Here is a 14,163-nt window from a genome sequence, read left to right as displayed (position 1 = left end):
AGTTTAGGATTCCGCAGTATTTATATTTTGTTATCCTAGTTTAATTTATTTTGTTAATCTGACTTTGTATCAGATACACGGCATTGTAACTTTCTGGTCTCATAGGTCACTTTGGCCTTTTGAAGACGTTAATATAACATTTCATTTCATTTCTCTCTCTCTCTCTCTCTCTCTCTCTCTCTCTCTCTCTCTCTCTCTCTCTCAGCAAGAGGTAGCACACAGGGCAATTCTACCTGTGTGTTAGGGTTTCGGGCATCAAGAGGCAGCGCGTAGGGAGATTCTCTCTCTCTGCAGGTAACGCAGCAAGTGCAAGGCGCGCAGGGCAGCAAGAGGTAGCACGCAGGGCAATTTTGCCTGTGTGTTAGGGTTTCGAGGGGGGGGCGCGTGCATTTCTCTGCCACTGCACAGGTTTATGTTTTTATAATGTTTGGAAGGTCACACGGATCATCACAGAACAGCGGGGTGCGCAAGGCCTTCATTTGAGCTGCCTTGGTAGCTAACGCCCGCAGTGGGCTTAGTTGATGTACACACCCGCATCGGGTTTGTTTTGTGGTATTTTGTTTTTTCCGTCTAAACTTTGCCGAGCCAGAGCGTCGAGCTGTTTTGGAGGTTATGCTGATTCTTCGAGTGGGCCACGAACCCACATCTTTGTATGTAGTAGTTGGGTGAGCCAGCGTGCTCCAATCCCTCACCATTTTGTATTGTAAGCCGTGGTGGGCTCGCCGAGCTGAGGAGGATATACCCTCGCTCACCTATCCTTGTTTTTGGATTGGTTTCTAGTGTGCCCTATCCGCATGGACTCACCCGAGCCAGAGCATCGAGCTATATCCGCATCGCCAATGGAGGCCATGAGCGCTTCGCCAGTGGAGGCCATGAGCGCTTCGCCAGTGGAGGCCATGATCATTTCGCCAGTATGTAAGCCCCATACGAAGGCAACTTTTGCGCTTACAAACAAGCAGATAACACAAATGGAGAGGGAGATGAAAGAATGGAAAGCAGAGACGGAGGGATGGTAGAAAGAGAAGGCCAACCTTCTTCAAATGTTTCTCAATGAAGGCGCGCAATGGAAGAAGGAGAAAGAGGACTTGCACGCAGAGCTACAAGCATTTAAGGCGGATTCACAAGCACTTAGAGAAGAGGTCACAGCCCTCAAGCGAGAGCTTGCGGATAGAGTAAGCAGTGGACTGGAAGAAGGGGAATTTCAGGCCTTGGTGATAGACGAGATCAAGGTCATCAAGGAGCAGGTACGGATGATCACAGAGGAGGAGAAACAGAAGGTGGTAAAGACGTCTTTGTGGATGGATGTGATCACGAAGACACAGAAGAAGGCGGTTGAGGCCGAGAAATGGATAGAAGTCACTAAGAAAGGGAAAGGGAAAGAAACCACATCCGTCCCCACTCCTACAATCATCAACATGACTCTAGAAGAAGAGCAGCGAAGGAAAACTAGAGCCTTGCATATAAGAGTAACCGGTCTAAAAGACCGAGATGATATGGAAGGGGAAGTTGAAGAACTTCTCCGCATGATGGGTAGTGAGGCTACTCATACAAAGGCATGGAGGGTAGGGAAGAAGACACAAGGCAATGGGGAGACTTCAAAAGGGAGATCTTTAATCATCCGTTTCCCATCCATGGAGGCAAAGGACTTCTTCAAGAAGGGCCCTACACTAAAGAAAACGGGCATATTCCTTGGAGATGACCTTACTCTCACACAGCTTGCGCATATGAGAGAGGTAATGCTAGAGATTCAAGCGGCAAGGGAGAAGGGAAAGACGGCCTTCTACAGAGATGGCCGGGTGGTGATTATAGAGTGGCGCTCCACACGACGGTGCGAGACCTATGGGACCACACTGAAAGTTGCCACCTAGAATTGTAATGGATCTATGCGCCTTGATGTGGGTGACTTTGAGGATAGTTTTACGGGAAGAGACATCCTCTTCTACTCTGAGACACATCAGGCACCGGGGCAATCTATGCCTCACATTAGTGGATATAGATGGGAGACAGCCTGTAGACAGGAGACACGATCAGAGCACAGAGGGTGGGGCTCAGGAGGAGTGGCAGTGTTATTCAGGGAGGAGTTGCAGCCATTGATACATATAGTCCCCAGGGATGAGCAAGCTAGGTACATGTGGGTGAGATTGAGAGCAGAGACAGGCAGATATCTTTACATTGCTATTTGTTACTTTCCCCCGAGTACGTCAGTTTATGCACCACCCAGAGGACAGTCCCCCTTCTCTATTCTGGATGATGACATATGGGAGTTCTCTAGAGATGGTGACATCATCATTCTAGGGGATTTCAATGCTAGGATTGCCCATCATCAGACAGTATTTTATGATACTTTAGAGGAGATGCTGAGAGAGTTGGATGTTGCAGAGACGGGCCTATCCAAACTATCACAGGATGGAGAACATACTGAGTATGGACGACACTTGATAGACATGGGGACTGCACATGGATTGGCCATCTTGAATGGCCTACAGAGATTTCTCGCTGCCGAGGGTTTTACATGCTTTCCACAGAGACATGGAGCCAGCACAGTGGATTATGTCATGGCACAGCCGACGAGCCTCATCTCTAGTATCCAGGACCTCACGGTTGGACCCAGACCTGTTGGTGTGGCAGTGGATCATGCTCTTGTGTCGCTGACCATTTCTCTTCAGTTTAGTGTAACACACAGGCGACGGGCAGCAGCCCCTACTCGTTACACCTTTACGCGGGAGACGGACTCTGTATACATAGATGGGATCTACACACGCCTGTGCACAAGGAGCCAGGGCGACCTCTAGAGGAGCTTACTACTATACTGACACAGACACTACATGATGCAGCAGAAGAGGCATACCCACATACCCAGCCTGAGCAGAGATGCCGTTCGAGAAGCATGCCCCAGAATAGCTGGTATGATGAGGAATGCCGGGACACTAGAGCTAGACTTTAGAAGGAGGTGCTTTTGGGGGAGATCACTCACAGGCAGTCACAGATTGACTTCCGACGCCTAGTGCGGCGGAAGAAGAGGGCTTTTTTGGCTCGCTTAGAGCAGGATCTATACGAGCTATTCTTGAGTCAGGACTCACATGAGGCATGGAGGCTCTTTCATGAGCACCCCCCCCGCTACCATCACTTCTATAGAGGCTTGGGGCCAGTATGCATCATCTTTGTACACAGTTCCTGAGCAGCCTCCCCTTCCCAAACCCCCCCCGATCCATGCCCACACACATGTGCTTTTTTCACCACTGAGATGGTGAGGAAGGCCATTGACAGGATGAGGACTGGGAGAGCATATGATCATGATGGCTTAGTGGTTGAGCATTTCACACATGCCAGAGATTTACTAGCAGAGCTTCTAGCAGTTATGTTTAACCGTGCCATGTGTGAGGGCTTGCGTGATACTTGGAGCCTATCTACTATTGTATCTATCTTCAAGTCGGGAGACCCTATGGAGCCTAGGAACTATCGCACTATCATGATTGGACACACATTGGCACGGTTGTACGCATCTATTCTTGCTGAGTAGATGGGCAGAGAGGGAGGGGATACGCGCAACCGGGCAGGCAGGTTTCAGGAGGGGTTTTTCTACTCTTGACCATATCTTGACACTCAGAGCCATCATTGAAGAGGGCAGAGCGCGTGGGAGACGGATCTATTGTAGCTTTGTGGATTTCCGCAAAGCATTTGACACAGTGCACAGAGCTAGATTGACGCGCAGATTACAGCAGATGGGAGTACCCAAAGAGCTCATTTGGGGGGTCATGGCATTATACAAGTCAGTAGTGGGGCTTGTATGCACCCCAGAGGGTCTATCCACACCGGTTTACTCCACTATTGGGGTGAAGCAAGGCTGCCCGCTCTCTCATACTCTATTTGGTATGTATGTAGATGAGGTTTCTGACTACATTGAGAGAGATGGTGATAGAGGTGCACAGCTGGCAGGGACATCGATTCCACTATTGTTATGTGTTGATGATATTGTGTTGATCTCCGACTCCGGAGGGGATGCAACGTCACTTGGATGCTTTGCATAGGTTTGCCCAAGAAAGTGGTTTGTCCGTCAACCTTGGTAAAACCAAGGTCATGGTATTTAATACCACCCCACAGTGGATTAGGAGGTCAGCACCCGCCTTCACATACGGCCAGGAGAAGGTGGAGTATACAGATGCTTACACTTACCTTGGGGTGGTTTTTAGTGGGCCAACATTTTCATTGGGGAGGGCAGCAAAGACTAGATTGACCAGAGCCCATGCAGCATTGGGTAGATTGGAAAGGATGTGTTCACAGGTTTAGTTTCAGGAGCCTCGGACGAAGCTCTGGCTCTTTGACACTCTGGTGGCTTCTGCATTGCTTTATGGAGCTGAGATTTGGGGACCTTCACTGGATCATCACGGGAGGACAGGCCGCAGTGATGGATGGGGGACATGGAGAAGCCTCTGGTCTCTATGATCTCGCGGCTCATTAGAGCCAAGGCTTTAGTACCACGTGCTATTGTACAGCATGTTGGTATGGGCAGATGACATCATGGTTTCAGTCACACAGCTTCAGCATGGATAGGCTGCCTCCATTCCAGTACTCCTTGGATGCACCCTCCCTATCTCTCACACAGATGGTGACCACTAGACTTATACGTGAGGATTTGATTCAACTAGATACCAGAAACACATGGATATAGCCGGTACAAGAGTTGGGCACGAAGATGGCTTTCTATAGAGAGCATCTCCTCCAACTAACAGGAGATGGATGTGTGATCAGACCGGCCTATGGACACTCATTTATCCTATGGGATACGATGTGCTATTGGTCAGGTGTGCACATCATCGCATCAGCTAGAGATTGAGACTGGCAAATTTAGGAGAGTACTAGCATAAGCCAAGATATGCCAGTTATGTCATATGGAGCCAGAGACAGAGTTACGTCACATTTGTCATTGTCCGGTATACTACGAGATACGAGGCCGCTTTCACTGTCTATTCAGAGAGGGCTTTGGACCGCTGGCTAGAGTCATGAGATATCAGAATCAGAGATGCCTCGGGTTGTTTTTGCTAGAGCTGCGCAGACACAGGGAAAGTCTCTTGAGGAGACCAGGTAGTGGGAGACATTCATAGAGGGAGATCACTGACTTCTTTAGAGCAGGGACTCGGCAGCCAGATGAGCATGCTTCGCAGCAGACTTCAGATCCCACTTCTACCAGAGGTACAAAGCCACTGAGCTAGGGAGAGCTAGACGCCCACGTTTACAGGGGCGACCATGACATTGACGAAGGCTCCACCAAAGAATCATGACTATTCTAGTACGACATGGGAGACGCCCAATACGATTATTTACAGAGGTGGACATTGACGAAGCTCTTCAGCAACTGATGCAATACTTTCTCAGACAACGCCCAATACCGGGCATCCTCGAGCATGGATGATGATGATGATGATTTTCAGGCTGATGATTTGAGTCTTCTAGTTTTAGTCTTTCACTTTACTTGATTTTATTTTTGTACCCAGACATTGGATTAGATCCACAAGGATTGTATCAGTTTGGTCTCATAGGTCATTTTGGCCTTCTGAAGACGTTTAATATAGTATTTCATTTCATCTCTCTCTCTCTCTCTCTCTATAGAAATAAGGAAAGAATTTCTAAAGAAGAGGCCAACTCTTAAGAAAACCGGTATTTTCCTGGGAGATGACCTTACATTGGCACAAGTGGCACACATGCAAGAGTTGATGCCAGAGATCAGGGCAGCAAGAGAAAAGGGGAAAATCGCCTTTTATAGAGGAGGGAAAGTAGTGGTTCTGGAAAAGCGCTCATCATGACGGTGCGACACCTATGGGGCGACGCTCCGGATAGCGGCGTGGAATTGTAATGGATCATATAGGCTAGATGTAGGTGCCTTTGAAGACAACTTTAGGGACAGAGACATAGTTTTCTACTCAGAGAAACACTAGATACCGGGACAACTTATGCCACATGTGAAGGGGTATTTATGGGAAACAGCTGGTCGACCAGACAAGAGATCTCTACGAGGTAGCCGGGGTTCAGGAGTAGCAGTCTTATTTAAAGAGGAGCTGAGACCACTACTACAGATTATCAGGAAAGATGAACAAGCAAGGTATATGTGGGTGAGAATGAGAGCCGAGACAGGTAGATTTCTATATATCGCTATATGCTACTTCCCTCCAAGTACATCAGTCTACTCCTCACCTAAAGGACAGTCCCCTTTCTCCATATTGAATAATGACATATGGGAGTTCTCTAGAGATGGAGACATCGTTCTCTTAGGAGACTTTAATGCCAGAACGGCCAACTCTCAAGCAGTATTCTATGATACTTCTGAGGAAATGCTCAGAGAAGTGGATTTATCACAGGAGGGGCTTACTAGAAATTCACAGGATAAAGAACACACTGAATATGGGAGACATCTCATGGAGATGGCAACTACACATGGTTTGGCCATACTTAATGGTCTAGAGAATTTCCCTTTATCTGGGGGATTCACATGCTTCCCGCACAGGCATGGGGCCAGTACAATGGATTATGTCATGACTTCACCAAGCTTTATTTCTAGTATCGAGGACTTTAAGGTGGGACCCAGACTGCTTGGGATTGCAGTGGATCATGCTCTCTTGACCTTATCAATCTCCTTCCAATACAATGCCTCTCAAGTCCAAAGGAAGAAGACACACACAAGATATACTTTCACGCCAGAGACTGATTCAGTCTATGTGGAACAAATCTATAATAGGATGTGGGCAGCCGAGCCAATATATACTGTAGAGGAGATTACCTCTCAGCTAACAGAGATACTACATGGAGCAGCACAAGAGGCATACCCACATACTCAGCCTAATCAAAAGAGAGGATCTGGGAACATGCCTCAAAACAGTTGGTACGACGAGGAATGCAGAGAGACGAGAACCCAGGTCCAGAAAGAGCTTACACTTGGGATCATCACATATAAGCAGTCTCGGATTGCTCTTCGACGTATAGTACGTCGCAAGAAAAGGGCATTTTTAGCCAAAATGGAGAAGGATTTATATCGGCTCTTCTTGAGTCAGGACTCACATGAGGCCTGGCGTTTATTTCACGAGCACTCATCCCCTTCGACAATTACTTCTCCTGAGATTTGGGGCCAATATGTAACATCATTCTATACGGTATCTAGACAGCCTCCATTACCAGATCCGCTAGAGCCACGCCCTGCTACTACTACTTTCTTTACTGTCGAAATGGTGGAAAAAGACATTGATAAGATGAAGACAAGAAGAGAATATGATCATGAGGGTTTAGTAGCAGAACATCTGATCCATGCAAGGGATCTACTTTCAGAAGTCCTTGCTCGTCTGTTTAATTGGGTCATGTGTGAAGGAATCTTGGAAATTATCTACTATCGTACCTATTTTCAAGTCAGGGGATCCTATGATACCCGGGAACTACCGTACCATTATGGTGGGTCACACATTGACCCGATTGTACGCATCCATTCTGGAACAAAAATTGAGTAGTTGGGAAGAGAATGAGGGCATAAGGGCAACAGGACAAGCTGGATTTAGGAGGAGTTATTCCACTTTAGATCACATTCTTACGCTCAGAGCCATTATTGAGGAAGGAAGAGCAAGCGGGAGAAGGATGTATTGTTGCTTTGTGGATTTTTGGAAAGCTTTTGATACAGTACCAAGGGCCAGATTGCTGCTCAGAATGCAAGAGTTAGGGGTCCCCAAAGAGATTATCTGGGGGATCATGGCCTTATACGGGTCGGTAACTGGTTATGTACGTACTCCACAAGGGGATTCCGACATTGTTCATTCCACCGTTGGAGTAAAGCAGGGATGCCCACTATCCCCTACTTTATTTGGTATCTATATAGATGAGGTATCAGATTACATCGATAGAGAGGGTGACAGAGGTGCTCAACTTGCAGGGTCATGGATCCCTTTGTTGTTGTATGCAGATGATATTGTATTGATAGCAGAATCACCAGATGGAATGCAGAGGCAGTTAGATGCATTACATAAATTCGCGGAGGACAGCGGACTGTCGGTAAATTTGGGTAAAACCAAAGTTATGGTGTTTAACACCACACCGCAGTGGGTTAGGAGATCAGCACCTACATTTGCATATGGCCAGGATACATTAGAGTACACAGATGCATACACATACCTTGGTGTGGTATTTACAGAACCAAAGTTTACTCTTAAGAAAGCAGTGGATGCTAGATTGTCCAGAGCCTCTGCGGCCTTGGGAGGGTTGGAGAGGATGTGTTCACAAGTGCAGTTTCATGAACCACGAACAAAACTATGGCTCTTTGATACTGTGGTGGCTTCGGCTATGCTATATGGGGTCCAGATTTGGGGACCATCTGTGGATCAAGATAATTGGAAGTCAATGGAGAGACCTTTGGTATCTATGATTTCCCGAATGATTAGAGCCAAGGCCTCCGTACCACACGCGATTAGCCGAGCGGAACTAGCTGCCCCTCCAATAGAAATTGAAGCTCTTACCAGATCAGTGTCCTTTATACATGGTTTATGGGATACAAATAATTGCCGATATACTAGATTGGCCCTCGAATCCTCTCGACAATTAGCAATGAAAGGAGATACATCATGCTGGTATGCGCAACTGTCCTCGTGGTTTTCAGAGACACGGGTTCAGTATGGAAAGATTACCCCCCTTCCAATACTCTCTTGAGGCTCCATCACTCGCAATCACACGAACGGAGATTAATAAAATCATCCGTCAGGATCTTATACAGTTGGACACTAAGAGGACATGGGTAGACCCTACACAAGAATTGGGCACGAAGATGGCCGACTACAAAGAAAACTTCGTACAGCTATCTGAAGATGGCTTTGTGATTCGCCCGAGCTACATGGATACCCACCTGTCTCATGGTTTGAGATGTGCTATTGGTCAGATTCGTACATCCTCACACCAGTTGGAAATTGAATTTGGCAGATTTAGGGGAATCCCACCTGAGAGCAGAATTTGCAAGTTATGCGGAATGGAGCCGGAGACAGAATTACACTACATATGGCACTGCACCGTATACTATGAGATACGTGGGCGTTTCCATTGCCTGTTTAAAGAAGGCTGTGGACCTCTAGATAGAGTCATGCAATACCAAGATCAAAGGTGCTTAGGCCTATACCTACTGGAACTACATCGGCACAGGGATAATCTAATGAGAAGACAAAGAGCACTACAGCCTCAGAGCCAGATCACAGATTTCTTCGGATCGAGAGAAGCATGAATGGAAGGAGAAGCGAGAGGCCAGCAGCGAGCACAAAGGAGTACCCACATTCATACCAAAGGCACCCTCATTGACAGGGCGATTGAGCTTAGGAAATCGAGACGACCGCGACCGAGATGCAGAAGCACACTTCACCGGAGGAGACTACAACAAAGGATTCTAGCCAGACACCCAGAATGCTCCTAAGAAGTTTATCTAATACTTTCTATTTAGTTTTTTCGCATTTATTTTCACATTTTCACACTTTTCAAACATTGTAACAGACTCACCACTTTTGTATCAGTTTGGTCTCATAGGTCACTCTGGCCTTTTGAAGACGTTAATATAACATTTCATTTCATTTCTCTCTCTCTCTCTCTCTCTCTCTCTCTCTCTCTCTCTCTCTCTCTCTCTCTCTCTCTCTCTGGGGCGAGACCTATGGGGCGACGCTCCGGATAGCGGCGTGGAATTGTAATCGATCATATAGGCTAGATGTAGGTGCCTTTGAAGACAACTTTAGGGACAGAGACATAGTTTTCTACTCAGAGACACACCAGATACCGGGACAGCGTATGCCACATGTGAATGGTTATTTATGGGAAACAGCTGGTCAACCAGACAAGAGATCTCTATGGGGTAGCCGGGGTTCAGGAGGAGTAGCAGTCTTATTTAAAGAGGAGGCTGAAACCACTACTACAGATTATCAGGAAAGATGAGCAAGCAAGGTATATGTGGGTGAGAGTGAGAGCCGAGACAGGTAGATTTCTATATATCGCTATATGCTACTTCCCTCCAAGTACCTTAGTCTACTCCTCACCTAAAGGACAGTCCCCTTTCTCCATATTGAATAATGACATATGGGAGTTCTCTAGAGATGGAGACATCGTTCTCTTAGGAGACTTTAATGCCAGAACGGCCAACTCTCAAGCAGTATTCTATGATACTTCTGAGGAAATGCTCAGAGAAGTGGATTTATCACAGAGGGGGCTTACTAGAAACTCACAGGATAAAGAACACACTGAATATGGGAGACATCTCATGGAGATGGCAACTATACATGGTTTGGCCATACTTAATGGTCTAGAGAATTTTCCGTTATCTGGGGGATTTTACATGCTTCCCGCACAGGCATGGGGCCAGTACAGTGGATTATGTCATGACTTCACCAAGCTTTATTTCTAGTATCGAGGACTTTAAGGTGGGACCCAGACCGGTTGGGATTGCAATGGATCATGCTCTCTTGACCTTATCAATCTCCTTCCAATACAATGCCTCTCAAGTACAAAGGAAGAAGACACACACAAGATATACTTTCACGCCAGAAACTGATTCAGTCTACGTGGAAAAGATCTATAATAGGATGTGGGCAGTCGAGCCAGTATATACTGTAGAGGAGATTACTTCTCAGTTAACACAGATACTACATGGAGCAGCACAAGAGGCATACCCACATACTCAACCTGATCAGAAGAGGGGATCTGGGAACATGCCTCAAAACAGTTGGTATGATGAGGAATGCAGAGAGACGAGAACCCAGGTCCAGAAAGAGCTTACACTTGGGATCATCACATATAAGCAGTCTCGGATTGCTCTTCGACGTATAGTACGTCGCAAGAAAAGGGCATTTTTAGCCAAAATGGAGAAGGATTTATATCAGCTCTTCTTGAGTCAGGACTCACATGAGGCCTGGCGTTTATTTCACGAGCACTCATCACCTTCGACAATTACTTCTCCTGAGATTTGGGACCAATATGTAACATCATTCTATACGGTATCTAGACAGCCTCCATTACCAGATCCGCTAGAGCCACGCCTGCTACTAGTACTTTCTTTACTGTCGAAATGGTGGAAAAAGACATTGATAAGATGAAGACAAGAAGAGAATATGATCATGAGGGTTTAGTAGCAGAACATCTGATCCATGCCAGGGATCTACTTTCAAAAGTCCTTGCTCGTTGTTTAATCGGGTTATGTGTGAAGGATTACCTGAATCTTGGAAATTATCTACTATCGTACCTATTTTCAAGTCAGGGGATCCTATGATACCCGGGAACTACCGTACCATTATGGTGGGTCACACATTGACCCGACTGTACGCATCCATTCTTGAACAGAACTTGAGTAGATGGGCAGAGAATGAGGGCATAAGGGCAACAGGACAAGCTGGATTCAGAAGGGGTTATTCCACTTTAGATCATATTCTTACGCTCAGAGCCATTATTGAGGAAGGAAGAGCAAACGGGAGAAGGATGTATTGTTGCTTTATGGATTTTCGGAAAGCTTTTGATACAGTACCAAGGGCCAGATTGATGCGCAGGATGCAAGAGTTAGGGGTCCCAAAGAGATTATTTGGGGGATCATGGCCTTATAGGGTCAGTAACTGGTTATGTACGTACTCCAGAAGGGGATTCCGACATTGTTCATTCCACCGTTGAAGTAAAGCAGGGATGCCCACTGTCCCCTACTTTATTTGGTATGTACATAGATGAGGTATCAGATTACATCGATAGAGAGGGTGACAGAGGTGCTCAACTTGCAGGGTCATGGATCCCTTTTTTATTGTATGCAGATGATATTGTATTGGTAGCAGAATCACCAGATGGAATGCAGAGGCAGCTAGATGCATTACATAAATTCGCGAAGGACAGTGGACTGTCGGTAAACTTGGGTAAAACCAAAGTTATGGTGTTTAACACCACACCGCAGTGGGTTAGGAGATCGGCATCTACATTTGCATATGGCCAAGATACAGTAGTAGAGTACACAGACGCATACACATACCTTGGTGTGGTATTTGCAGGACCGAAGTTTACTCTTAAGAAAGCAACGGATGCGAGATTATCCAGAGCTTCTGCGGCCTTGGGAGGGTTGGAGAGGATGTGTTCACAAGTGCAGTTTCAGGAACCACGAACAAAACTATGGCTCTTTGATACTGTGGTGGCTTCGGCTATGCTTTATGGGGTCCAGATTTGGGGACCATCTGTGGATCAGGATAATTGGAAGTCAATGGAGAGACCTTTGGTATCTATGATTTCCCGAATGATTACAGCCAAGGCCTCCGTACCACACGCGATTTCCCGAGCGGAACTAGGTGCCCCTCCGATAGAAATTGAAGCTCTTCCCAAATTAGTGTCCTTTATACATGGTTTGTGGGATACAAATAATTGCCGATATACTAGATTGGCCCTCGAATCCTCTCGACAATTAGCAATGAAAGGGGATACATCATGTTGGTATGCGCAAACTGTCCTCGTGGGTGGTTTCAGAGACACGGGTTCAGTATGGAAGATTACCCCACTTCCAATACTCTCTTGAGGCTCATCATGGCAATTACACGAACGGAGATTAATAAAATCATCCGACAGGATCTTTATACAGTTGGATACTAAGAGGACATGGGTAGACCCTACACAAGAATTGGGCACGAAGATGGTTGACTACAAAGGAAACTTCCTACAGCTATCTGAATTGCACTACATTTGCCACTGCACAGTATACTATGAGATACGTGGGCGTTTCCATTGCCTATTTAAAGAAGGCTTTGGACCTCTAGATAGAATCATGCAATACCAAGATCAAAGATGCTTAGGCTTGTACCTACTGGAACTACATCGGCACAGGATAATCTAATGAGAAGACAAAAGCACTACAGCCTCATAGGAAGATCACAGATTTCTTCGGATCGAGAGAAGCAGGAGTGGAGGAGAAGCAAGAGGCCAGCAGCCAGCACAAAGGAGTACCCACATTCATACCAAAGGCACCCTAATAAATGACAGAGCGATTGAGCTTAGGAAATCAAGACGACCACGACCAAGATGCAGAAGCACACTTCACCGGAGGAGACTACAACAAAGGATTAGAAGCATTCTAGCCAGACACCTAGAATGCTCATAAGAAGTTTATTTAATACTTTGTATTTATTTTTCACATTTATTTTCACTTAGTAATTTAGTACTAAGGTACCCAGACATTGTAACAGATTCACCACTTTTGTATCAGTTTGGTCTCATAGGTCATTCTTGCTTTTGAAGACGTTAATATAACATTTCATTTCTCATTTCATCTCTCTCTCTTCTCTCTCTCTCTCTCTCTCTCTCTCTCTCTCTCTCATTTTGTCATCTTGTTACTCTGACTTTGTATCAGATCCACCACATTGTAACTTTCTGGTCTCATAGGTCACTTTGGCCTTTTGAAGACGTCAATATAACATTTCATTTCATCTCTCTCTCTCTCTCTCTCTCTCTCTCTCTCTCTCTCTCTCTCTCTCTCTCTCTCTCTCTCTCTCTCTCGTGCACTCACATTTTTATCCCTGGATTTGGAATTTTACAGGATTGCAAGTTTAGTCTATTGTATGAGGACCGAAAATATCGATTCTGTCATGTGTGATGGCCGATGGATCATGCGCTCGCAGAAAATATTAACGGTCGATGAGGTTATTGCTATCTTCAATATAGCTATCCTTCAGCTTTACTGTTGTTGCATGATTTCTTATTTTCTTCTTTGACTTCCTCTGTAGGCAGAAGTCCTAAATGCTGCAAGCAAAGCCTCCACTGAACTTTTGAAGAGAGCAAATATACACATTCCAAAGCGAATGAATGTTTGTAGATCTGGCTGTCAACAGAAAAACTCAATTTAAAGCGAACGAAGGCTCAATTTAAGCCCCTTGTATGTACAGGTGTAGCATGCAAAATTGTAGACCAGGTTTATTTGACATGCACTGGCCTGTACATTCTTTGCATTTCAACCAAAACTCAATTGTTTGTAAAGGAAGGTCGTGCAAATAGGAAGATTTTTGACCACCAGAACTAAAGTTGCTCTTCAATGAGTCCTTTCTTAACATCTGTATTGCTATGCCAATGCAAATCGGGTTTTTGCAAATAAGGCACGCGTTATCAAGACCAGAGCTGTGGAGGATCCGAACTTTTTATGCCCATTGTTTTACAAGG

At 45.8% G+C, this 14,163-nt stretch overlaps 1 protein-coding gene across 2 annotated transcripts in view; it reads left to right on the top strand.

Annotated features, from left to right (window-relative positions):
- The window catches only part of LOC147441179 (uncharacterized), an 83,912-nt gene extending 70,044 nt beyond the window's left edge, over positions 1-13,868 (top strand). The window contains exons 9-10 of one of the 2 annotated variants that reach the window (XM_086482866.1): positions 13,547-13,649; positions 13,734-13,868. In XM_086482866.1, coding sequence (XP_086338992.1) covers positions 13,547-13,649; positions 13,734-13,853 — 223 coding nt within the window. In that variant the 3' untranslated portion in view covers positions 13,854-13,868. The remainder of the gene's footprint in view (positions 1-13,546; positions 13,650-13,733) is intronic. The other variant, XM_086482867.1, reaches the window with a different exon arrangement.
- Positions 13,869-14,163: the final 295 nt, after the last annotated feature.

The sequence above is a fragment of the Adiantum capillus-veneris genome, chromosome 15 (genome assembly GCF_014529385.1).
Source record: "Adiantum capillus-veneris isolate H3 chromosome 15, ASM1452938v2, whole genome shotgun sequence".
NCBI lineage: Eukaryota > Viridiplantae > Streptophyta > Polypodiopsida > Polypodiales > Pteridaceae > Adiantum > Adiantum capillus-veneris.
Note: the sequence above shows the minus strand (reverse complement) of the source record. Positions and strands in the feature narration are given on the sequence as shown.